Source organism: Rhinatrema bivittatum, chromosome 1 (genome assembly GCF_901001135.1).
Source record: "Rhinatrema bivittatum chromosome 1, aRhiBiv1.1, whole genome shotgun sequence".
NCBI lineage: Eukaryota > Metazoa > Chordata > Amphibia > Gymnophiona > Rhinatrematidae > Rhinatrema > Rhinatrema bivittatum.
The window spans coordinates 764,329,462-764,356,565 of NC_042615.1; the positions used below are offsets into that span (position 1 = coordinate 764,329,462).

At 44.2% G+C, this 27,104-nt stretch overlaps 1 protein-coding gene across 1 annotated transcript in view; it reads left to right on the top strand.

Moving 5' to 3' along the window:
* The window catches only part of ALPK2 (alpha kinase 2), a 311,543-nt gene that overhangs the window by 237,288 nt on the left and 47,151 nt on the right, over window positions 1-27,104 (top strand). The window contains exon 11 of the mRNA XM_029579517.1: window positions 24,203-24,420. Within this exon, the coding sequence (XP_029435377.1) occupies window positions 24,203-24,420 (218 nt within the window). The remainder of the gene's footprint in view (window positions 1-24,202; window positions 24,421-27,104) is intronic.

The following is a 27,104-nucleotide window of genomic DNA, read 5'->3' on the forward strand; positions in this document are numbered from 1 at the left end:
ATATCTTTGTAAGTGACATTGCAGAAGGGATAGAAGGTAAAATATCTTATTTTGCGGATGATAAAAAGATCTACAACAGAATGGACGTGCCTGAAGGAGTAGAGAGAATGAAAAGTGATTTACAAAAGCTTGAAGAATGGTAAAAAATGTGGTACCTGGGATTCAATACCAGGAAAGCAGAGTCCTGCATCTGGGATGAGGTAATACAAAAGAGCTTTATGTGATGGAAGATGAAAAATTGGTATGCACAGATAAAGAGAATGATTTTGGGGTAATAGTATTTGGTGAGCTGAAGATGGCGAAGCAATGTGACAAGTCAATAGCTAAAGCCAAAAGAATGCTGGGCTGCACAGAGAAAGGAATAATCAGTAAGAAAAAGGAGGTGGTGATGCCCTTGTACAGGTGCTTGGTAAGGCCTCACCTGGAGTACTGTTTTCAGTTCTGGAACTGGTATCTCAAAAAGAATAGAGACAGAATGGAGGCAGTCCAGAGAAGGGTGACCATAATGGTGTAGGCTCTGTATCAAAATACCTAAGAGGAGAGGCTGAAGGATCTGAATATGTATACCCTGGAAGAGAGGAGGTGCAGGAAAAATATGATACAGACCTTCAGATACCTAAAATGTTTTGATGCATGGACTTCGAACCTTCTCCATTGGAAAGAAAACAATAGAACTAGGGGTCACAAAATGAAACTCCAGGGGGATCACTCAGATCCAAAGTCAGGAAATATTTCTTCATAGAGAGGGTACTGGATGCCTGGATTGCCCTTCCAGAGAAGGTGATAAAAATGAAAACAGTCACAGAGTTCCAAGAGGCCTGGGCTAAAAACTGGATCTTTAAAGGCTAGAGAATAGAAATTAAGAAATGCATGCAGGGGGTTTAACTTGCTGGTGTGGCATTTCTATCCTTAGCAGAAAGTATGGAAATTATTACCCTTAACCAATAAGCCTTGATGCTTTTAATGCAACTGCAACATTGGTCCCCGTTTCAACAGCATGGGGAAAAGGGGAATTGGATACTGACAATAACCAAGAGGACCCCGACCTCTGCAGTCTGGGGGTGCTGATACTCAGGCATAAGGGAAAAAGCACAGGATTGCTTCTACAGTAAAGTCCTTAAGCATCACATGTCAAGCAATACAGCCTGAATGTTCAAGAAAGCTCATCACCCAGTAAAAATGTTGCTATCTGAAACTTTTATGTGTTATCATAAAACTTGGGATAACTGACCCCTGGGGCCTAACAACTGGATGAGCTAGAACAACAACCCCCCCCCCCCCCCCAATACACACCCGAGACAGAAAGAAAGGGGGTTGTGGTGTGCCGGTGGGGGGGGGGAGGGGGATGGGGACAATGAATTGGGCCTAGCTAACTTGTAGGGGTTGGGCGCCTGAGTGCCCCATTACCAGCAGCACACATCCATTCTGTCGGGTGGTCTTTGTCGGGGCAGCATCCACCCATTTTCATTAATTTTTGTTTCATTTAAATATAATTGGTCTTACTGCTAGCAGTCACATCCCTCCCATCCCTGCAACAAAACCCTCACTGCTGCCAACACAAAGCCAGCACCACTAAGCCACATCTTACCCTATTCACGGGTCTTCCTTGGACAGAAGCAATACCCAGTCACGCCTTCCCCACTTAGCCTAGTTTTCAAAATGGTCACTAGTTGACTCGAGGGCAGCACCATTGTATACAAAACAACAAATAAAAGAAAAATTATGAAAAAGAAATAGAAATGAAATCATGTTCCATGCCTACCGCTATTGTCCATCGTAAAGCAAAATATTTCATTTTGATCTTGGTTATTGGTTCCTCATGCTCTAGCAAGGCAAAGTCTGGAAGAGCTGTTGAAAGAATATCAACACTTTCACTGAGTGGAGGAGTAGCCTAGTGATTAAAGCAACAGGCTAAGGACCACGGAAACCAGGGTTGAAATCCCACTTCTCCCACTGACACTGTTTGTGATGTTGGGCAAGTCAATTAGGGTACGTCTTAGGGCTCAGTGTGATAAGGCATGTAGTAAAACTGTATGCTGAAATTAAACACACAGGGCAGAATTTTAAAAGGGTTACGTGTGTTGGATCTGTTTTAAAAATGCCCGGCGATGCGTGTAAAGCTCCGGGACACGTGTAAGTCCTGGGGCTTGCAAAAAGGGGTGTGGTGTGGGTGGGGTCAAGCTCTTGGCACAGCGACCATATTTGCTGTTGTGTTGGGGATCACGCGCCGGCAGTCGGCCAGCGCACGCAACTTACTTCAGCCCCAGGGCTGAAGAAAATTTTGGAACATAACTAAGGGGAAAAAAAAGGTAGGGGGAAAGGGCAGGGGAGGGGAAGGGAAGGTGGGGTGGGGGGTAGGAAAGTTCCTTCTGAGGCCGCTCCGATTTCGGAGCGGCCTGGGAGGGAACGGGGGAAGGCTGAGCGGCTCAGCGTGCGCCAGGTAGCACACACACATGTACGCCACACGCGCTCCTTTTAAAATCTACCCCACAAGTTTTTAAAAAGATGTGCACTGAAATTCAGTGCACGGTTTAAACCACAAGATAAAAAGAACTCCCGATGCAGTAAGCAAATGGTATACTAATATGTCAGGAGTTAAAAAAATAAAAATGGAAAAATATGAACATATTTTAACTCAGGGGAGGGAAGGGGCAAGGCCAGCTTCCGGCTGTCGACAGAGTCCCTTGGCTGGGGAAATAGCAAGATCCAACCTCTGGCAGCAGTGCAAGAAAAGAAAGCATAGGCAAGCAAAGGAAAAGGTGACTTCTCATCCTTGTTTTATACCCAGAAACAGAAAATATTTTCAGAGCGGAAAACATATTTGGTGCACATAAATCATATTTCATGTGCACAAAACATGCTTCATAGGCAGAAAGCATGTTTTCTGCACATAATTCCAACTACAGATCCCTGCACCAGAGCTCCAGCTTCTGCCTATGGACTAACATTAGCCCTGGAAATTTTACTACTCCTGTAACTAGGAGTTAAGTTTCCAGCATTAATAAAACATATGCTCAGCCTACGCACCTCTCTGAAGAGGGATTGGAGAGAGTGTAAGGGAGCAAGAGAGTAAATGTGGGAGGATATCAGAGGGAATGTGGTTTGGGAGTGAGTGAGTGAGGAAATGGGAGGTCCTGTGTAGTGTAGGTGAGGATCAGGAGGGGGCAGGCTGCAAACAAGGGGATGGAAGAAGGCCAGAGAGCCTGCGGGGATTAGAAAAGCTGTGGGTTGTGAAAGGGAATGTGAGTGAGAGGATCTGAGGGATTGTGGGAGTGAATGGAGAGATCAAAGGCATGTGTGAGTGAAAAGAGTGAGTGAGAGGATTGGAGGGGGGTTGAAGTGTGAATGAAAGAAGAGATTTGTCAGGTGGAATGGTGTGAGTGAATCATTCCTTCTTCTCCTGATCCCAGATCTCCCCCTCACAGATCCCCGCCTTCTCCTCCCCAATCCTCTCATATTCCCTGTCCCTCTCATCTCTGATTCCCTCATCATCCCTTCCCTCTGTGCCCCTATCTTCCTCTATCCTTTATCCCTCTGCTCCTCCTGCTTGAGATCCCTTCTTTATTTTCCTTCTCAGAGATCCTTTCTCTTCTAAAAAAAAAAAAGTCTCTCTCTCTCTGTCCCCCACAATCCTTCTTCCCAAATTATCTATCCCCCCTCCACTCCATCCCAAAATGGATCTATTTTCCTTTAATAAGAAAACAAATAAATTTACTGGACATAGAAATGTCAGAAAATGACTTTATTTGTAGATACAAAAATAAATATATATATATCTATATGATTTAATATGCAAATATATGCCACTGTGCCACATAATTGCCACAGAATTTCAGAAACTTTGCCACAGAAGTTTCTAACTCTTGACGCATAATTTGCCATAGAGCTTCCAAAGATATTGGGAGCTGTTGATAAGATGCAGAATAAAGAAAAGACAAGGACAAACTAAGACAAAAGCCTTTCATGCATCTTCCTGAAAACCATCAGAAACTTTCTTTCATCTCGCTCTCCATCCCTCACACATACTGTATGTTCCAATCCTTGGATACATATTGGTGCCTGGGGATAGTTGCCAAACAAGGACCATCTGTGTGGTTGTACCACAAAGGAAGAAAAATAGCAGATGCACTAGTTCAAGAGTCTGCTTCAAGATGATTGGTTTTCCTGCCAAGAGCTGGAAAGTTACACCAGATGAATTTTTTTATTGCATGGAGCTAGATGTTTGCTATCATAAAAAGGAAGGACTCATGGGAGATTTTTCCTTGTAAAGACTAAAGCAGATGAGAAGGCGGTTGAAATTCTGACTCTCTGTGACTGTCCTCAGGAATAAGCAACTGCACATGCCTGTCACTAGCCTCTCACTTCAATGACTTTTAGGTGACCCAGGGGATCCTCTTCCACAACATCTGACAGCAAAACCAAAAAAAAAAAAAAAAGGCTGAGAATAATTATGTCTCTGCTCAGAGCAAAAAGTGTTTGGTTCCGATTCCATTTTTGAAAAGAAAAGGGCAAATATGTGCTGATCCATAATTGCCCTAAATGCAAGGGGGAGTCGATAAATAAGATGAACTTGAGTCTAGCATCAAAACAGTTGTCATCTGCCAAAAAATATTTACCTTTTTAAAAGCTAAATATTATTTGTAACCAATATAATTGCATTAGAGAATTTTATGGATTACTTATTTACAGTGGCAAGATTTTGATACTAGTATTATTAAAGAGCCTGGCTACTCATTGGCTTTAGTTAATGTTCAGGTACCAAGACAGTTAACATAAGGTATTAGTATTACCACCAAAATTCCCAATGGCAATGCTACCAATATGGAAATTAATTAAAAAAAAGTTGCAAATAGCCTCTTTAAGTTTTGAAAATGGATTTATTATCCATGGTTAACATGGTTATCCTATGTGGAAAAAGGTTATTGTTAATATTCTTACATTAGAAAGGCCATATATGGCACCCCTCCAATGCAGCAACAATTGGGCCTCCTGGACCCTACAACAATGATCAGACCTCTGGGCCAGATGTTCCCTACCCCCACCCCCCTAAAAATAAGAAAAATAATCTCATGAAAGTGGTACTAGTGAGTTTGCCGGGCTCCCCTATTGCTCTGCAAGGTCACACTCTTCCCCCAACCTTTTGTGAATTCTTCACTGGCAGTAGAGAGACAAAGTCACTCATGCTGGCAATGCAGCAAATTCAAAGTAATGCTAGTCCCTTCCTGCCAGAGAAAACTCGGGGGGGGGGGGGGGGGGGGGTCCATGTCCAGACAAGGTAGCTTTCTTGTTTTCAGAACGCATAAATTATAGAATACAGAAGGAGAGTGTGGTGCACCTTGCATATCAGATTATGCTTTTATGTTTTTTACATTAAAACCTTCCATAGTAGATCACAATTTCATTTCTTAGAAATTTCCAATATGCTTTTACAAAGATAATATTTTTATATGCATTTAGATAAAATTCCAAGAAATCCATCTTGCTAAGAAAAGTAAGAGGAACAAAACTATTTTAACATGAAGAAAAAAGTCAATACACTTTTAATATGCCACGTGTAGCCTTAACTAGCCTACTGTTACAGTCCCCCAAATAAAGGAGGTAGGCATCACAAAACTAAAGAGAAAGACTGAAATGAACAGTCAGCAAGAAAGGGAAAAGAAAAGTCTAACGTCCCATCAAAATGACACCAAACTTAACTATGGAGATGAAACAAACAGACACGACATTTCTGCCATTGTTTACCTTGCTACTCTCGTACTATGTTATCCTTTAAATGTCAAAATATCCCCGGATACAGCTACTAGAATAGGATCTGGAACCACTTTATCACTAAAGAAATGGGAAAGTTATCTAGGCTCAAAGAACATGTACTTCACATTTTTATATTTAACACATGTGCATGGAAACTTCCAGAAAACTAAAGCTCCAATCTAAGTACCTGAGGGCGCAGCAATAAGAATTATCTCCTTTTCTTTGGAGTGGCCTTGGCCACATCAGGAAAAACTCTAACTTTTAGCTTTTCAAATAGCTTTTTCTCATGTAGAAAGACAGTCTGGTCTGGTTCCAGACCAAAATTCACTATTAAGTTGCTGGAATTACAGAGGGTCCTCCAGAACTTTGCAGAAAAGCTATGAGGTTGAAACCATCAGAGGAAAGGGGAGAAAGTTCAAGTTTTATCTTCACAGTTGTGTCTCTTTTTGATAAAGAGAGATTTTAAGAACCCAAGTAACAGGGGGAATAGCCTGCAGAGTGTTGTGCAGGAGGTGAACCCTTGGGCCGAGGTGCGGTTGACGTACCCATAGGAGAGATCCTATGGGTCCCCACCGTCGGCAGGCGGAGTGGGCTGACTGACGGAGGCTGGATGGAGCTTCACCAATACCAGCCCACGTTCCCGCAGGTTGAACCTTTGGGTACCGGGGCCAGCTGGAGTTAGGTGGGCCTCCGTGTGTAGTCGTCAGTGAGGAGATGGAGAAGTTAGCCCAGAGGCAGCAACAGTGAAACTGAAGAGTCTGTACTGGACGAGGCGGAGTCCTGGAGACCTGGGCGCCAATAGGAATCAAAGTCTGACAGGGGGCGCCTGAGCAAGAAACGGCCAAAGCCTGAAAGGCCAAGTCCAGGATGAAGACAGTGGAGGCATCGTAAAACAAGCTGAAGTCAGGGCAGGCAGTAATCAAGGAGCGGTGGCAAGGCAAGGCTGAGGTCTGGACTAGGAAATGGTCAGTAGCGTGGTCAGGTGAAGCAGAGGTCTGGAATAGGAGATAATCAGTAGTGTGGTCAGGCGAAGCAGAGGTCTGGACTAGGAGATAATCAGTAGCGTGGTCAGGCGAAGCAGAGGTCTAGACTAGGAGATGATCAGTAGCGTGGTCAGGCGAAGGAGTGGTCGGGTCCAGGAGAAGATCAATAGCGTAGTCAGGCAAAGCAGTGGTCAGGTCCAGGAGAAGATCAATCCGTAAGGTAAGCTGGGTAGCACGAAGACTGGAACGAAGAAGACAAACCAGGAACAGGAACTCAAACTGATCAGGAACCAGGAACACGAAGGAATCACCAGAAGGCAACAAAGTACACAGCCAGTGTGGGGACCTGTTGCAAAAGTGACTAATAGGAGCTCAGCCCGGCCTTATATACCGGAGCCTCAGCAACATCATCATCTGGGGCTGCGGCCAAGTTCCCGCCACGGGCCCTTTAAAGGAAGCAGAGATGTGCGGCGTTGGATGGCAGCATCTCTCCGCAGACCACTTGGAGAGGCCCGCCGCAGAGCACAGGAGTCCATCATAGAACCAGGAGCACTGGGGATGGCCCAGGGTTGGAGCCAGCGGCCTACAGCCACGAGGGAAATGGAACCGGATGCTGATTAGGTAGTAGAGGGTAAGAGGGCCTGGTCGCAGGCCTGCCGTGGCCGGCACATGCAACAGTACCCTCCCCCTTACCCCCCACCCCCCTTGGAGGTCTTGGTTTGCCCAGATGGGCACGATGAAACTGGAGGAGGAGATTTTTATCTAGGATGTTGCGTACTGGTTCCCACAAATTTTCTTCTGGGCCGTACCCCTCCCAGGAGAGGCGATATTCCCACCGGCGGCCCCTATGGTGAACATCAAGAACTTCATGGACCTTGTAAGTGGTGTCAGACTCTGCAACCAGCTGGGATGGTTCTGGAACATTGCACGAAGGCCAGGATAGGATTACTGGCCTCAGAAGTGACACATGGAAAGTATTGTGAATTCCCAAGGTTGGTGGCAGCCGAAGCTGGTAAGTAACAGGTACAACACGACGAGTGACTGGGAAAGGTCCAATGTATCTAGGTGGGAACCTTAGGGAAGGTATCTTAGGACGAATGTATTGTGTACTCAACCAGACTTTCTGGACAGGGACTAGCAGAGCGTCGATGAATATCTGCAGACTTCTTGGCCCGGGTTGTGGTTTGGCGTAGGCGAAGATTCGTCTGATTCCAGAGAGTCTTGAGGGCATTTGCACTAGCTTGCATAGCAGGAGAAGGTACAGATAGCGGTATGGGTAGAGGTGGTCGGGGATGCTTACCATAAATAATGGAGAAAGGCGACGTGCCTGTGGCAGCGGCAATATGGGTGTTGTGGGAGAAATCTGCCCAAGGAATCAGTTCGGACCAGTTGTCTTGATGGTCATTTATATAGGCGCGAAGAAGGGCCTTCAAAGAGCAGTTCATACGTTCAGCTTGTCTGTTGGCCTGTGGATAGTCAGCTGTGCTGAGGCTGATGTTGATGCAAACTTACTGCAAAGAGCATGCCAGTACTGAGGACCTCTGTCCGAAACTATGTCCTTGGGAAAGCCATGCAGATGAAATATGTGGAGGAAGAACAGGCCTGCCAATTTTGGAGCAGACGGTAAGCCCGGCAATGGAACAAAATGGGCCAGTTTTGAAAACCCGTCAATGGTAACCCATATGACTGTGTGACCCTTAGATGGTGGAAAGTCCACAATGAAATCTGTGGAGAGATGCATCCAGAAACCCCCGGTCGACTGACCGGGGGTTTCTGTTGAGCACAGATATTGTAGGCATCGACGTACGCTCTTGCATCAGAGACCATAGTGCACCACCAGAAGAAACGCTGGAGCAGAGCTAGAGTTCGTGCTCGCCATGGGTGGCCAGAAAACTTGGAATCATGTGCCCATCAGAGAGCTCTTTCAGGGAGGTGATGGGACACAAACGTTTTCCCAGCTGGGACTGGGTGAGTTGCACACAAGCAGATACAAGCTGGGTCAATGATATGACCAGGTTCTTCTGGAATGTCTTCAGGTTTGAAGGAATAAGATAGGGTATCTGCCCAGAGATTCTTTGCGGCTGGGTGATACCGGAGTTCCAAGTTGAACCTAGAGAAGAACAAAGCCCATCGGGCTTGATGGGCGTTGAGACGCTGGGCATGACTCAAGTTGTTACGTCTGTCAACCTCTGTGCCTCACCTTTCTCTCTGCTCTCTAGGGATGTGAATCATTTTTCTGACGATTTGAAATATCAGTATGATATTTCAAAATTCATCAGATATTGGAGCCCCCCCGAAACAGATAGAAAACCCCACGAATGGTTCATGTGGTTTTCGTATCTGTTTGGGGTGAGGGGAAAAAAGGAACACATCCAAAAAAAAAACCCCCAAAACCCTTTAGATCTAATTGTTTAGCAACCCCCACCCTCCTGACCCCCCAAAACCTTTTTAAAGTACCTGGTGGTCTAGCGGGGATCCTGGGAGCGATCTCCCACTCTCAGACCATCGGCTGCCAGTAAACAAAATGGCGCCGAAGGCACTTTGCCCTTACCATGTGACAGTGGCTACTGGTGCCATTGGTCAGCCCCTGTCACATGGTAGGAGCTGTGGATAGCCGGCGCCATCTTTAAACATGGCGCAGGCCATCCATTGCTCCTATCATATGACAGGCGCCATCTTTAAACATGGCGTGGGCCATCCATTGCTCCTACCATGTGACAGGGGCTGGCCATAGAATTCAAGATGTTGGCATCAGAATTACATTGGGACCCTAAATGCCTGAAGAACCTCTTCTTTGAAGGACTGAATTCTCGATTGAAAGATGAGCTGGCGGCTCGAGAGATGCCTGGGACCTTAACAGAACTAATGAAGTTGGCAACAAGAATTGATCGCAGACTTCGTGACAAGGATCAAGAGGTCAAGAGTTCCAGAAGACCACTTCAGGAAGAGACTCGAGTTAAGTCTACGCCCAGGTCTAGTCCCTCAGCTCCAGTTGCTGACGAAGAAGAACCAATGCAATTAGGCCGCAGTCACTTGACTTCAAAAGAGAGAAGAACGCGAAAGAGGTTGGGACTATCCATGTACTGCAGACAAGCTGGTCATGCTGTACAATCATGCCCTATATGTCCGGGAAACTGGCAGACCTAAGTCCTGTGGGAAGACTTTTCTTAGGTCTAACTGCACCCTCTCCTCCACTCTCTCTTCCTGTATCTTTAATCTGCGGACCTCTAGAATACCAGACCCTTGCCTTAGTGGACTCTGGGGCAGGAGGAAATTTCATATTGAGACATCTAGTGGAACATTTGCGGATCCCCACCACTACCATGACGTCTCCACTACTCCTATCTTCTATCTATGGGGAGCCCTTACCGGGTGAAGTAACCCTGCTCACAGAACCAGTGAACTTATGTACCGGTGCTCTTCATATAGAGACTATTTCCGTCTTTGTGCTAGAGAAGGCCATGCACCCTTAAGTACTGGGGCTACCGTGACTGCAGAAACATATGCCTCAATTCAACTGGACCACTTTGGAGCTTTCATATTGGGGTCCAAATTGCCATGGCAAGTGCCTGATAGACGTTTCTCCAATACCCTGCATGCCAACTACCCAGTTGTTGCCAGGGTTGCCGCCTCAATATGTATCCTTTCAAGATGTATTTTCCAAAGAAGCCGCAGACATGCTGCCCCACTCAGATCCTACGACTGCATCATTAATTTGAAGCCTAACACAGAACCACCCAAAGGAAGGGTTTACCCTCTCTCCGTAGTAGAAAATAAAGCTATGTCTGAGTACATACAGAAGAATCTGCAGAAGGGCTTCATAAGACCCTCCAAGTCTCCTGATGGTGCAGGCTGCTTCTTCATGGGAAGAAGGACGGAACATTATGCCCATGCATTGACTACAGAGGTCTAAATGAGATCACTGTAAAGGACCGCTATCCCTTACCACTCATCTCGGAGCTATTCAATAGACTACAGGGAGCCAAGATATTCTCCAAGCTTGACCTCAAAGGAGCCTGCAACCTCATTCGCATCCTCTCTGGCGATGAATGAAAGACGGCTTTTAATACCCGGGATGGGCACTTTGAATACCTGGTGATGCCTTTCAGCCTGTGCAACACCTGGCTGTCTTCCAAAACATGAGGAAAGGCATTCTGCGTGATCTACTCTACCAATGTGTCGTTGTGTACTTGGACGACATCTTGATATTTTCCCAGGACCTGAACACCCACCAGGAAGATGTCAAAAGAGTGCTGCAGAGACTTTGCGAGAACTGTTTATACGCCAAGTTGTCTAAATGTGAATTCCACAAAGAATCTGTGCCCTTCTTAGGGTATATTGTTTCTAACCAAGGATTCCAGATGGACCCTCAGAAACTTGAGAGCATTCAAAAATGGACACAACCCACTGGTCTAAAGGCTCTTAGACGATTTTTGGGATTCACCAACTACTACAGAACATTCATCAAGAATTACTCTTCACTAACAGCAATGACTAAGAAAGGTGCCAATGTCGCCAATTGGTCTACAGAAGCTGTGACAGCATTTCAGAAGCTGAAAGACGCCTTCTCGAGTAAGCCATGCCTCCGCCATCTGGACCCAACATGGCCTTTTATTGTGGAAGTCGATGCCTCGGATGTAGGCGTAGGGGCCGTGCTAAGCCAGACCAGTGACTCTAAGATATTACATCCATGTTCTTTCTTCTCCCAACACTTCTCACCAGCGGAGAAGAATTACGGCATTGGGGATAAAGAACTACTGGCAATAAAGATGGCATTCAAAGAGTGGCGCCGCTGGCTTGAAGATGCACAACATCAGATCACTGTTTTCACTGATCACAAAAATCTGGAGTACCTCCGTCACGCTCAGCGCCTAAACCAGGCAAGGTGGTCCCTGTTTTTCAACAGATTTGACTTTGTGCTGAAATATCGCTCTGGAGATAAGAACGTTAGAGCAGATGCTGTATCTCGCTCATTTCTCTCTGAAGACGTACCTGATGAACCCCAGCATATCATCGACCCATAAGAGAGTTATCCTGTCAGCTACACATCCGGTACCTCCGGGTAAGACCATTGTACCCTGCAATCTAAGAAAGAAATTGTTAGCATGGGCTCACGATTCAAAACTGGCTGGACATCCTGGTCAAAGAAGAACTCTGGCAAAACTACAGAAGTACTACTGGTAGCCCACCATGAAGGAAGACATGCTTGCCTATGTTGCTTCTTGTTCCAATTGTGCCAGACAGAAACCTCCTCCTGGACGTCCTTGGAGGCCTGCTTCATCCCTTGCCAGTACCAGATGAGTCCTGGACTCACATTGCTACAGACTTTGTAGTAGACTTACCACTTTCTGGAGGTAACAATACCATCTGGGTTACAGTGGATCATTTCTCGAAGATGGCTCACTTCGTGGCTCTCCCTGGCTTGCCTTCAGCCATGGAGCTGGCTAAACTTTTCATCACCCACATCTTTTGGAGAGTGGTCAGGCGAAGCAGAGGTCTGGACTAGGAGATGATCAGTAGCATGGTCAGGTGAAGCAGATGTCTGGACTAGGAGATGATCAGTAGCATGGTCAGGCGAAGCAGAAGCCTGGACTAGGAGATGATCAGTAGCGTGGTCAGGCGAAGCAGTGGTCGGGTCTAGGAGAAGAACAATAGTGTAGTCAGGCAAAGCAGTGGTCGGGTCCAGGTGAAGATCAATCCGTAAGGTAACCTGGGTAGCACGAACACAGGAACAAAGAAGACAAACCAGGAACAGGAATTCAAAGGGATCAGGAACTAGGAACACGAAGGAATCACCAGGAGGCAACGAAATACATGACCAGTGTGGAGACCTGTTGCAAAGGTGACTAACAGGAGCTGAGCCCGGCCTTATATATTAGAGTCTCAGCGACGTCATCATCTGGGGCCGCGGTCAAGTTCCTGCTGCAGGCCCTTTAAAGGAAGCAGAGATGCGCACCTAGGGAGAGGTGCGGCAATGGACGGCGGCGTCTCTCCGCGGACTACGTGGAGAGGCCTACCGCAGAGCACAGGAGTCCGTTGTAGAACCAGGGGCACTGGGGATGGCAAGGGGGTGGAGCCAGCAGCCTACAGCCGCGAGGGAAGTGAAACCAGACGTTGGAGAGGGTAAGAGAGCCTGGCCACGGGCCTGCTGCAGCCGGCACACGCAACACAGAGTAATTTTCAGAATTTAATACAAATATTTTTTAATCATCTCACCAGGACAGATTTTCTCAGACTTAGAAAAATGTATCACACATAAATTTCTGCATTTCAGCATGTTCTTAATGTTTTCCACATTATTTTGAAGATATGTGTTGTCTTCAATTAAGAGAGCTGCATCCTGCTGAACTTTTCCAATATTAATCTCAGCAGTGTACAGTCCTTGTGCAGTTTGGCAGCTCTGTCTCCTGACCAGAAACTTTAGCAATAAGAGATGCAATCTGAGAGGACAGCGGAAAATGTTGCCCCAACAGAGATTTGCCCAAGCCTTCTATAGCAAGCTACTGTATACTATCTCCAAAGAAAATATCTCTAGTCCAGGCATTAGAAACTTCCACTGCTCCGGCTTCTTCATCACTGCACTGACTGCCAGGGATTGACTCCATGTCCAGGCACCCAGGATTTCACTGGAACCAACGACCTTTACTCCAATGGACCCTCTAACCAGGCCTGTGAGGCCATCGGCATAATGTCTGTGCAACTGCTCCAGCATTCTGCTGTCCTGTACTCAATTGGCAAGATCTCAAGGCTTCTTCCAGTCCTCCAAGCTGAAAAAGACTTCCATATTTGGGAGGTCTATAGCACACTTGTCCCCACTTCACTTCACAATGACTCTGCACAGAGGTATCTGGCATCGCTGCTCCTCATGAAACAATGTGACTGATCTATCCTGAAGAAGGGGCCGACCCAGAGTAAGCAAGTAGACCCAGGTATTGCTTCTCCTCATCACCATTAAAGCAAACTAATTGCAAAAAAATATAAAAAAATCATGAATTATCAGAAGCTAGCTATTTTTTAAATATTTTTAGTTTGATTTTTTTCAGGTACTTCAAAGTGGATTACATTCAGGTACTTTCGCTAGCATATGTCCGCCATCTTGCTCCACCCCTCACAAAATAAATATACATCTTTTGAACCATTTATTAAAACAAACTGGAAGGAATATGAACTGAATAATAGGTTGCAAAAAGAGAAAAACCCATACCTGCTTAGCAATGCCACTAATAAAAACAATACTTAGAATAAAGCAAAGATTTCATCTCTGTGGTAATGAACCAGGTAGGATGATGGCCAGGATAGTAGCCAGCAGACGTAATCAGACTACAAGCCCTAAATAATCAGAGCTCTGTATTCAAAAGATTTTTCTGATTCAAACTGGCCTTTAAATGCAAACATTTAAACTGAAAAAAAAAATTCTACTCCCCTCCCCCATCTCCAAGGGTATTAACTAAAATCTGTCCACACAAAGTTGCTGTGCACATGAATTTAGCTATACAGAAAAGGATTTGGAAGGGGGGGGGGGGGGGGGGCGGAGGGTCAGGCAGCCTTTTCTAATGTAGCCAGTTAACGCAATATCCAGCAAAATTTGTGCAGGCAACTCAGTCTGAAAAAATGATGGCCCTAAATATAACCATAATTAGATACAGCAAGATGTTCAGCTGCAATTTTAGTGAGCTATTTGTGGCTCAATATCCCAAGTTAACCAGTTCAAATTACATATATTTTCTGCTAATCATAATAATTTATGAATCATGGGAAGCAGCCAAACTAAAAGGCTGATGTAGTAAGGTGTGGTAATGGGCTGATATCTAATGTGCAATAACTGCCCATGTTAAATCACTTTGGGGATTCATTTCATGCATTCAAATGTATGTGATAATGTTGTCATATCACAAAAAAACCCAGCTATATCACTCTGTGATTGTTTTTTGCGATAATGGGTCTGCACTCACATTCACACATTTTAATGTGCATTATTTTGTTATGTTTTCATAGATAATTAGCTCATTACCTAGGTTTTCCATGAATTTTGGATCGATTTTCACGATAGCTAAATAATATGGGCAAAATTTGCAAATTATGGTTACAAGCACTTGCAAGCAGAACAGAACACTTTATTTGTCATTTTAATATGTGCTAACCTACAGGTCAATACAGTAAAGTGCGGCCGCGGTTACCCTGCTTCTAACCCGCTTTCTACTCACTTTTCGGCCGCGTTAGTCCAACCCGCGATACACTATTCCCTTTAACCCATTCTTACCGCCTCTTTAAATCACCGGGTAACCCCCTTCTGCCCGCAGCATGTATATTAGATGTAAACGATCGAATTAGCTATTCCCTCCCATACAGTAACACGCGCCCCGACTATTGCTTTTTTAACCTGAAGTTTTGCCGCTCGTTTAACCTGCTAACTTACCGCCTACCCTTACCCCTGCGTTAGAGGCAGGGGTAAGGGTAGGCGGCAATCTTTCCCCCAGCCCCCGCTCACCTGCCCTGGCCGCGTCCATGGGTGCTGGTCTCCAGGGCAGCCCCAGTCCTCTCTCCCCTCCTCCCGAAGCAACAAAAGCGGAAAAAGCGAAAAAAAAAAAATCAACGAGTCTCCAGCTATCACGGATCCTCCTGCAAGTAAGCTACACCAGTCTAGCATTCAATTACCATGTTTAATTTTAATATGTTTATACTCAAACAGAAAGCACACATCCTGGCTCATCTGTGCATGATTGCAAAAAGCAAAACTCTTAGTTCTTAGTCTGGTTTTGGTCCTTACAGCTTGGCCTCAACCCTCAAACTGCTAGGAATGCCTTTCTGGCATTCCAATATACTTTTAGAAGTCCTCATGGTCAAACAAGCTCCTCAAGAGTGGGATCACTAGCAAGCATCAGGCTCTATGCAAAGCTGCCTAACCTGCCCTTATTTATTTTTTATATATTTATACACTTTTTGTATACCGGTATTCATAAAAAAAGCTTCATATCGGTTTACATCTTAAGACATTCAAACCAAATATAAAACATAGTTTAAAATAAAACAAACTCTAAAATACATTAAATAATTTTTAAAAATAAAACAATCAATAAAATTAAAAAAAAAACTCTAACTGCCCGTAATGCCTAATATTTGAAATAAAAGATTAACATCAACAAAATTATTAAATTGGGGAGGGGGGAGGGGAGGGGACCGACTTCAATGTGAAAAAGCCTGTTCAAAGAGCCATGTCTTGAGTTTGGTTTTTTTAAGTATATGGATGGGATTCAAGCCTTGTCAACTAGTAATGCACCACTCTATGTTTTGGCACACAAAGTACCAGCCCTGAACTGAGTGTAGAAATGGCTAGGCTTTACTATAAATTACGCAAGAACATTCCAGAACTGGAAAGTCCAACCTGTATCTTATCTTAGGAGTAACAGCGAAGTTCCATCCCCTAAAGGAAAGGTCAGTAAGCAGGAGTATCTTAACTTTTTCACACTTTGCGATAAGTGCCAGAATTGTTGTATTTTCTACATACAACCAGTGGGGGGACCATTTTTAGTAGTTTAAGCCAGCCTAGCTCTCATACAAGGAGGGGAGAGAGAGAGTGAGAGACATTTGATGACCTTCGGAGTGAGGAGACTCAGACAAAGATGAGATTTCTGCAGTGTTCTCTCAACCTAGCTTGATGTTACCCAGGTAGAGAGTCCATCAAGCTAGGTTGAGAGAACATTGCAGAAATCTCATCTTTGTGTGAGTTTCCTCACTCTGAAGGTCATCATATCTTCACAAAAGAGCACTGTTCTGTTCGTATGTCTCACTTCGAATGTCAAGGTGGCCCCTAACCCCTACATTAATACCTCACCTCGAGTTACTAGGTGGGTCTCCTATAGAGATATAAATTCCTACCTAGTATGCAGGTATTATAGCTAGTCTCTCTCTCTCCTCAGCTTAAACTATGAAAAGGTGTAGTTAAAGCCATACAATATAGCTTTGTGAACTTGGCCCCAAACTCCTCCCCTTTTTCTGATTTGCATCCCACCATGTTTTAAGGTGCTTTTCGCATGCAAAAACGCCATATAGCACTTTGATAAATGACCCCCTTAGTGAGGTACAAGAGCTGTTAATGATGTTGAGAGGAGCAAGCGAGAGGCAGCCGCAGGTTGTGGTTATCCTGCACTCCAAAATAGAAGACAAGTTGCCTTGACTCCTTTCCACTGAGAGAGCGTCTTACTTTGAGTTCAACAACAAGGACTCTGGCAGATGTTTTTTCCTAAATTTCATAGGAAAAGGGAATTCATCTGGGAGACTGATGCCCAAATTTTCAAAGCTCAGCACGCATAAAATCTGGGAGATACAAGCATAGCTGCGCACCCCGAGCACATTTTAGAAACGTCCCAGCCACAAGTGTATCTCCTTGTACGCGCAGAATTGCCAGGCCATTGAAAAGGGGAGGGCCTGGGGGGTCTGGGCAGGGAGGGGTGGGGCAGGAGTTGCCGGGACAGTGCCATTAGACACTGTCCTTGGAAAGTGCGCAACGGCAGCCGGCTGGTGCATGGAAGTTACTTCTGCTCCGAAGAATCAGTAAGTAAGAAAACAAAAAAAATTTACACTAGCTAGGTAGGGGTTAGGGGTCGTGGAGAAGAAGGGAAAAAGGAGGCAGAGTAGGAAGGGGTATAGGGAAATTCCCTCCCAGTCCGCTCCTTAATTGGAGTGGACTGGGAGGGAAAATCTTACTTGTGTTGCCTTGCATATTTTTGTAAAATAACCACCTGTTGCCTGCAGGTGATTCTACCCGCCGGCACATGTGCCCACCGATACTGAAAACGGCCGCACATTTGCGCATGGGAATCATATTTTATAACATGCACATGGCGACACGTGCATGTTATAAAACAGGTGTGTCCATGTGCATGCGCCAGAAACTGCACGTGGGTTTTAAAATCGACCCCTGAGTGCACAGCCAGGTACACTTTTGGGAAGAGGATTTCTGAGAGGGGTCTGAGGAAAAAGAGGCTTTTTGGGAGTGAAGGAAAGACTAAATCTTCTTGAAATTGTTCTGCTAAAGGCACATGATTGCATTTTGAGATTTGAACTGAATGAAGGACTTTATTTGCCATATTTGTGTCTTCTGCTTTTTGAAGAACTATCTTCTATTGGGGGGGCGAGTTGTATTATTGGAGAACTTTAATTTTAATAATATTTTCTCCCTGTTTTGGAACACAAAATTTAGTTTGAGGACCATTTTCACTGATATGTCTGAGTGTAATGCCCAGAACCTTACAGGTTTTCCTATCCCCTATAGCATAAATTTGTGTGATCCGGGACACTGCACTGAGTTGAACAGTGCTCAATATGGCCCCTAAGAAAGAGGGAGGAGGCAGTTACACAAGCAGTCGCTAGTTCAGAGCTGGCCAGAGCACCTTTCCTTTGCCTCTTATATGCTCTGAATACCTTTTTTGGGATCTGTGGGAGACTTATGGGGATGGTGAAATAATGGGAAGACAGCCATACCAAGGAACAGCTCAACTGGGTTAATTTAAAACTGTCTTCAACAGGAAAAACTAGAGAAAACCAATAGAAACTTCACTTTAACTTTAAAAAATAAAGTGAATTGGCTTACAGTGCATTATAGTCCACTCGCTCTGGATGCAGCAGTGCAGTCTCTGGCTAGATAAGTGATTCTCATCCCTCGCCTCAGGCCATACACAGCCAGGCAGATTTTCAGGATACCCACAATAAATATGCATGAGATACATTTGCATACAATGGTGGTAATGCATGTATATTCATTGTGGATATCTTGAAAACAAAATTGGTCAGGTGCAGGCCCATTACTGGGCTAACCAGCACCCTATGCAATTGGAAGCAGAGGGGAGGGGCTCCCCCTCCAAAGTTTTGATTGGCCTTGAAGAGGAGTCCCCCTGAACACAGTTGAACACTATTGACTGGCCAGAGTCCCCCTCCACCATCGGAGCTGGATCCTGGCTGGCTTTATAATGGAGAGGCCCCCACAGCTGGCATTTGTAGCATGGTATGTTGGCACCCCTCCCCTCAATAAGGCATGCTACAGTCTGTCCAGTCCAGAGCCCTGGGGCAGTCAACCCTCTTCCAATGGCCTAGGTCGGGTGTGTCTCAAAGACTTGGGTGAGAACCTTTATGGGCAACAGATGGTTTTCTGGGAGTGGGTCTCTAGCAGGAATTTAGCTTTCTGCTTAGTCCTGTCTGAGTAAACAAAGGCTTTCCAAATCTCTCTTGGTGTCCCCACAGTCAGTATATGATATCCTCAAAACGTTACTAGCTGGGGAGTCCTCAGGACAGGTTTGAGAAACCATGGGATAAAGGATTTTTGCAAGAAGCCGGTTCTCTGGAAATCTTTTAACCCTGGCCTCCACCTCAAGTTATTTATTTATTTATTTATTTATTTTTATATACCGGTGTTCGATTTTACATATCACATCCGTTTACATTCAAACAAAAATGCAGGAAATCAAGCGTTTCCTTTGTCTAATACATTGAACATTTATAATATGGAAATTGTTAACAAGGGATATAAAAAGAACATGGAAATGGTTAACACAACGGGTTGCACGAAGGGGTGCACAAAGGGGAGTGTCCCTTTGTCGCGCCCCTTTGGCGCGCGACGCCTGGTGTTCTAGCGCCGTTTAACTGCCTGCGCTGTCATCAGTGACGTCGTGGGGGCGGGTCTCCCGATCGGGGATCTCACGTCACCCCTCCCCTCACAGTTCCAGATTAAATCCCTTCACTTTTCTTTCTCATCACTGTGAGTTGTATCAGGGTGCCCGGTGGTGGTGGTAGGTGGCCTCCCTGTGGGCGGGTATGTCTGAGAAGAAGACCTGCAGCACTGGGGTTTCATCAAACATTTCTTTTTTCTTAGCAGTTTTTTTCTTAGAAGCTTTAGCAGGATGTCTGGAGTATAAGAGACCACTGAGCTCCTCTCTTAAGATGAGATGCTCAGGGTGGTATTTAGCAAATCTCCTCAGTTTCTCTTCCCTTCAAACCAGGGAGCAATATTTTTCAAGCCACCAGAGCCATTCCCTAATTCAAGGAATGTCTTTATCTGGCTATAGCCAGCTCCTACCTCAAGATATCTGAAATGAGTCCATACCTTCAGCCTTTTCCTCCGTGCTAGTGCATTCCAGAACCAACCTAGAAATCTGCACAGGCTGCTTTAGAAAACCTGTACTAGATTACAGAAAAAGGCTATAATCCCGGACAATGGTTCTCAGCCCATTTCTTGAGATACACACAGATAGTCTGGTTTTCATGATAGCCACAATAAATATGCAAGATATAGATTTGTATTCAGTGGAGGCAGTGCATGCAAATTATCACATGATTATTCATTGTGGATATCCTGAAAACAAGACCGGTCAGGTGCGTCCCATGGACTGGGCTGAGAACCATTAATCCAGAGCAAGCATGCCTCCAGGGTTCTTTTGAATAGCTCAGGCATGGCAAGCTCCATCCTCATGAGCCACAAACAGGTCTGATTTTCAGGATAAGCCACAATGAATAGCATCAGATACATTTGCATGCACTGCCTCCATTGTATGCAAATATATCTGATGGATATTCACAATTCATTATGGATTTTCTGAAAACCAGGCCTTTTGTGACTCTTGAGAATAGAAGTTGGCCACCCCTGGAAAACTATTAGGGTGCTTCAAAGCATACTGAATACCAATCAAATGTCTCTTTTTTTATTCATGAAAGAATAATATTTGGCCACTGTTTAACTACTAGGGGAAGCTTAAACCTTTGAGGGTGAATGAAGCCTAGAAAGAATAAAACCAGCAAAACAAACAATCTAAATTTCTGCAGACCTTAAGCAAGGTTCATATTTCTTTTTTTGCAGAGTGTCCCGGGAGTGGATGAGTTAGATGTGTAAACTTACCTGGCTATCATGCCAGAGGTTCAGCAACATAGACAAGCCATTGAATATACCCCTTATCAGTAAATTAGACAAATACATTTAGGACTGCATGAAAGCAGTCCTAGCATTAGCTGGATAAATTTATCTGGCTGACTTAGCAGGATAACTCAACTCCACCCCCAGATATGCTCCCAATGTGACGCCAGATAATGTTTAATGTGGATAAAATTTATCTGGATAAGTGGTGAAGATTTTTAAAATACAGCATTTATCTGGATAACTCAAAAGTTATCCAGAAAAATACCTTTGAATATCAACTTCCATGCTTCCTTGACTTATATGCAATACTCTAAATTTTAAAATTTCTCTCACATCTCTTATAAACTACCAGGTACCAAGTGATACAGTTCAAGGAAGGAGATCGGAAACCAGTCCTAGATTTCTGACAATCACATCCTGATGCATTATGGCTGTGTTTCCAAACCCTGTCCTGGAGGGAGCCTAACCAGTCTAGTCGTCAAGGTACCCGTAATCAGTATGCATGAGATAGTTTTACATGCATTGGAGAGTAGACCCAGTATATGTAAATCTATCTCATACATATTCATTGTAGTAATCCTGAAAATTTGACTGGTTGGGTGTGCTTCCAGGACAAGGTTGGAAAGCACTGCATTTTAGTACCTACAGAGCTGATTTTAAATGGTAGAAACAGGGATTATAAATACTTTCATGGTGAGATTACCTTTTGCTGATGGATTTGGAAAAATATGGCCTTCTTTCTGCCAAAAAATTAAAATAGTAAAAAAAATATATTTGTAATCAGATAATATGTCCAATAACATCTCTATCAGCCAACAGAGAAAATAAAAATCCATTATTGATAACTGTAATATTTTTTAACAGTATTCATGTAACCCATTGGGTTGTGCACACGGTCTAGTAAATGCAACAATAAAGATTCTTCATCTTTTCCTATGGCCTTGAAAACAAAGCACAAGAAAGTGAAAAGTACAATACATAAATCACTTTAAATGCTGCCTGCAGAGCCTGCACACACCACTTAAATGTCCTCAAATTAGATCAATAATTCTTTATCGATCCACAATCTGATGCTGTCACATCCAAACCAGGACACTTTCTGCTTTCAGCATTAACAGTGGTGGTTGATTTGTTTTGAGATAATTCATAAGACAACCTTATTGACATCATAGCTTCCAAAATTTGTTTTTTCAGTTTTAGAACTCATCTGATCTTCCTTTTGATCCTGATATTTCATTTGGAACAATTATTTTTCTGTGTTTATAGCTTTCTGATACCAAGCAAGGTCCTGTAATCTGTATTCCTTTTTTTTTTTTTTTTACTGTGCAGTTTCCTCCTGCTCCATCAGGTTTCCAGCCTAATCAGAACCAGGGCTGGGATCTGGCACCATACATTCACAACTACCTGCCAGTTTTTTCCTCATTGTATTCCCCCTCGTGACTTAGCTTATTCCAGTCATTGCAGCGACAGACTTTGGCTGGGGGCCATGCACCTGCAATCACAGACTCTGAATCTGGACTCTAGGTGTCACCATTGCGTGATGAATATGAATCCCTCCTCCCCAGGGTCTGTGAATGCTGCCTTTGTAGCATCCTCAGTCCTGGCCAACTCAGGGAGCAGAAGCCCAGAGCTTGAATTGGAACCTAGATTCCTCCACATGGCACAGCAGTGTCACTGAGTCACAAGACCAGCCACCTGCATTCAGTTTCATAGCAGCATTACTACACAGAGAAATGTAAGACCTAATAATCCATCTGCAGATAGACTGTAAACTCTTCCTCTCACCCTATTCCAAGGCCGAGTAGTTATCTCAAAACACACTGTACTGTCCACTCAAGGGCATACACTGGCATATTTAAAATTTCAATATCTACTGTCAAAATTTAAACCACTATATGCAGAAAAAACAATTTAAAAGATCTAACTTCTCGATCAAGGCTTGCTTTTGTGTAACTTCTTGGTCAAGGTTTGCTATTATACTTTACATAGAGATCACTTTCAGAGACTGAGTCCTGACCAACTTGTTGCAGCATCTGGTACATGGATTCTGTGTTGGGGACAGGCTTGACTTGTGGGGGGCCCTGAAGGGAATCACTCTCAAAAGAAATGACAGTCATCACTACTCCACCCTGGCTTGCCTCCTCCCCTAGTAGACTCTCAAGACTTTCTCCTAGCCCCATGGCCTCCCCCTTAACATACCTTAAAACTGTTAAAAAATGTTCAAAAGACTGGTGCCATTATTGTGAATAATTATTGTGAGTCCTTGTAAATCACTTCTGCCCCAGGAGTGGAATTACCAAGCTTTAAGGTATGTTCATGGTGAGCCTGGGGTGGTCTCATCGGGACCTGGGAGAAAGCCGGGGGGGAGGGAGGCTATTTTAAAATGGCAGCTGGTATTTGATTTTTAGTGTACACAGTTGTAAAAAATAGCATGCAATAAAAGCAAGCTGAATCAAAAATTAAAACATGAAATTAATAAAGCCACCCCCACAAATGAAATGAAATAAAAGAAATACCCATTGCACACCCCTAAGTGAAAGCCATAGTTAGACTGGAATTATCGTCTGGAGACAGACAGCTTGTGCAGAATAATTCCTGTCCGCTCCAGGGACAGCCTGCTGATTGCCCCTGTGTTTATTCATAAATGCTCATTTGTTTTCTTGTATGTGAAAGTGTTCTCAATAGAATAAGGGGAAGATGTGATCTGGAATACAAGTTCAGTAGTGCAGCATGTGAAATATTCAATCAGATACTGCCTTAATAAAGCTGTCAGCAAAGGTTATAGGGCACTAGAAGGTGCCCTGGGAAATAATAAAGAAGTGTACAGTTGTTTCCACTGTGTTGATGAGTTACTTTTTGATGAAGCTTTACCATTACTAAATAACTGCAGAAGCATGATTAAACCTGGGGACGCAGTGAGTATTCTGCAGCATGTGGGGTTTTCTTTCTGTTGCATCTAATATAATTTGGTCTTGTATAGAGGCAGAGGGCTCCTATTCACAATAGTATGGAAAATTAGCAACCATGTTGGAATAGAAGGGGGAGCACAGTGTGTCAAGCACTCAGGACTGTGAGAACAGTTCATATCAAATAATGAATGTTATGACTTCAGCTCACTTCTCCCACTGGTGAATACTTTCAATTATGGGATAAATTAGGTTGGGGTGAGGGAGGGAGATAAAGTTTGTTTCATTATGTTCTAATTTGTTACAGAAATCTACATCAAATTCACAGAAATTCATGGGTCAGCTTATAGTTTACCAGCAACCAATGATAATTAAATAGGTTGAAAGGTTTCCGGGAGTCCAGAAAGCATTTCACCTCAGTGTAGCATGCCTCACTGGACTTGATCTGAGATATGGGAATGGTTCTCATTGAGCACTTAGTTTGAGCACTTCTCCTACTATCTGCATGCAGAAGCCCCTGTGCCAATTGCACACTGTGCTTACAGATAAACAAATATAGTTGTGGCAAGGTTAAGCTCCCAGTCACAAGGGCCGGGCTATAATTTGTTCAGGGCTCTGCTCAACGGGATCTCACTTCATTGTTGTCTGCTTGCTTTCAGGATCATTCCTATTTTCCTTATTCATCGTCCTACCAATAATATCCCTTATGCAACAGTAGAGGAGGAGCTGATAGGAGAGTTTGTGAAATATTCTATCAGGGATGGGAAGGAAATTAACTTCAAGAGAAGAGAATCAGAAGCTGGTCAGAAGTCTTGCACCTTTCAGCACTGGGTGTATCAAAAGACAAACGGGAATTTATTGGTGACTGACATGCAAGGTGAGTAAATGGATTGTAAATGGATTGTAATCTTCTGTGCTGAATACAATCTTAAAGTAAAAATTTTTCAGTAATGACATTCACTTGCTTAATCGTATAATTACCTGTAATTCCATACTTAGTTTCCTTCCTCATTATAAATTCTATCCAAGAATCTCTTAAATAAATATATTAGGAAGCATTTTCAAATTTAATTATACCTGTTCTTAAAGAAAAAGCATAAGTAAAGAAGACATACAGTCTTGTTCCCAGTCATAAATGATGATATTGTTTTAATAATTATGCTGATGAGACTAAATTAGTCTCCGACTTAGCACAGACAGCAAAATTTAATATGGTGCCTGTTTAAGAGGCAAGAATTATCATGATGTACCCACTGATTTGTGCTGGTAGTCTTGTGCACACAGTAGAACAGATAATTCATATCTTCTACCAACTATACCACAAAATTATTTTTTTTTTTAAAAGGCATTACTAGTTCTTTTTTTTTTCACAGAATTGATGCAGTAACATAAGAGTAATACTTAGAGTTGGCAAGTAAACACCGGCACTGGTAAAAGTAGAAGGAGCAGGATAGAGAACCCTCTGGGAAACAATTTTGAACTGAAATAATTAAAAAAAAATTAATTAGGAAGTAATTTATCTCAGGATGCACTTGAGCATGATAAAACCCCTGGTCACATCCAATGCTTCCTCAGCTGGTAGAAGAAGTAGCAGTTTGAGAACAGATGATGGCCTCTCACAGATAACCGATTCCTTGAGACATTATCCTCATCATCAAGGTCATCGCCATCACAAGAAGAACAATCTTGAGTCTGCAGAAGCAGTAAGCACAACATTTCCAAGGAAAAGAAAACTTAAGCTGTAATGGGAAAGGCAGAGCACTGGTCCTGACAGAACTATTATAATACAAGAAGTGTTTATGTGACTGTAGAGGGATGCAAATTATACTCTATTGTGTAGACAAGGTACCACTACAGTTTCTTAAAGTAAATCTTCCTCTCTCTCATCTAGACCTTTTACTTTTGTAAAGTATCTGGGGCCATTCATCCTAGGGGACTGGGGTGTCACAGACTGATATGGGGAAACAAGATTCCATTCTAATATCAGGTACAGCTCTAGGAAAGACCAGTTAGGTGAAAGATGGAAGCAGGCAAAAGTAGCAAAGATAAATGGGGCTATACATTGAAATTGTCAGGTCAAAGTGCTGTGGTGGTCAATAGGGATGTGAATCGTTTTTTGACGATTTAAAATATCGTCCGATATATTTTAAATCGTCAAAAATCGTTAGAGCCGCGATACAATAACAATTCCCCCGATTTATCGTCAAAAAATCATAAATCGGGGGAAGGGGAGGGCGGGAAAACCGGCACACTAAAACAACCCTAAAACCCACCCCGACCCTTTAAAATAAATCTCCCACCCTCCCGAACCCCCCCAAAATGCCTTAAATTACCTGGGGTCCAGAGGAAGGGTCCCAGTGTGATCTTTTACTCTCGGACCTCCGGTGCTTGTAGAAATGGCGCCGGCGCTACCTTTGGTTTTTCCGTACGGAAAAACGATTCGCGGCAGGAGATCGCTCCCGGACCCCCGCTGGACCCCCAGGGACTTATGGCCAGCTTGGGGGGGGCCTCCTGACCCCCACAAGACTTGCCAAAAGTCCAGCGGGGGTCCAGAACGACCTCCTGCAGTCGAATCGTGTTGTCTACGGCCGGCGCCATTTTGCGCCGCCATTTTGCGCAAAATGGCGCCAGCCGTAGACAACACGATTCGACTGCAGGAGGTCATTCCAGACCCCCGCTGGACTTTTGGAAAGCCTTGTGGGGGTCAGGAGGCCCCCCCAAGCTGGCCAAAAGTCCCTGGGGGTCCAGCGGGGGTCCGGGAGCGATCTCCTACGCTCCTGACCTCGGGGGACAAAAAACAAAATGGCACTGGCGCTACCTTTGACCTGTCATTTGACAAGGCAAAGGTAGCGCCGGCGCCATTTCTACAAGCACCGGAGGTCCAAGAGTAAAAGATCACACCGGGACCCTTCCTCTGGACCCCAGGTAATTTAAGGCATTTTGGGGGGGTTCGGGAGGGTGGGGGATTTATTTTAAAGGGTCGGGGTGGGTTTTAGGGTTGTTTTAGTGTGCCGGTTTTCCCGCCCTCCCCCCCACTGGACTCCAGGTAATTTAAGGCATTTTGGGGGGGGGGGTTCGGGAGGGTGGGGGATTTATTTTAAAGGGTCGGGGTGGGTTTTAGGGATGTTTTAGTGTGCCGGTTTTCAATTTTCACGATTTTCATGATATTTAAAAAACCCAAACAGCGACGATCCGATTCCCTCCCCCTCCCAGCCGAAATCGATCGTTAAGACGATCGATCACACGATTCACATCTCTAGTGGTCAAAAAAGCAAACAGAATGTTAGGAATTATTAGGAAGGAAACAGCGAATAAATTGTGGATGCCATAATACTTCTGTATCACTCCATCGGGAGACCACACCTTGAGTACTGTGTGCAATTCTGGTCATTGCATCTCAATAAAGATATCATTGCACTGGAGAAAGTCCAAAGAAGGGCGACCAAAATGACAAAGGGGTGGAACTGCTCCCCTATGAGGAAAGGCTAAAGAGGTTAGGGCTGTTCAGCTTAGAGAAGAGATGGCTGAGGGGGAATATGATAGAGATCTACAAAATCATGA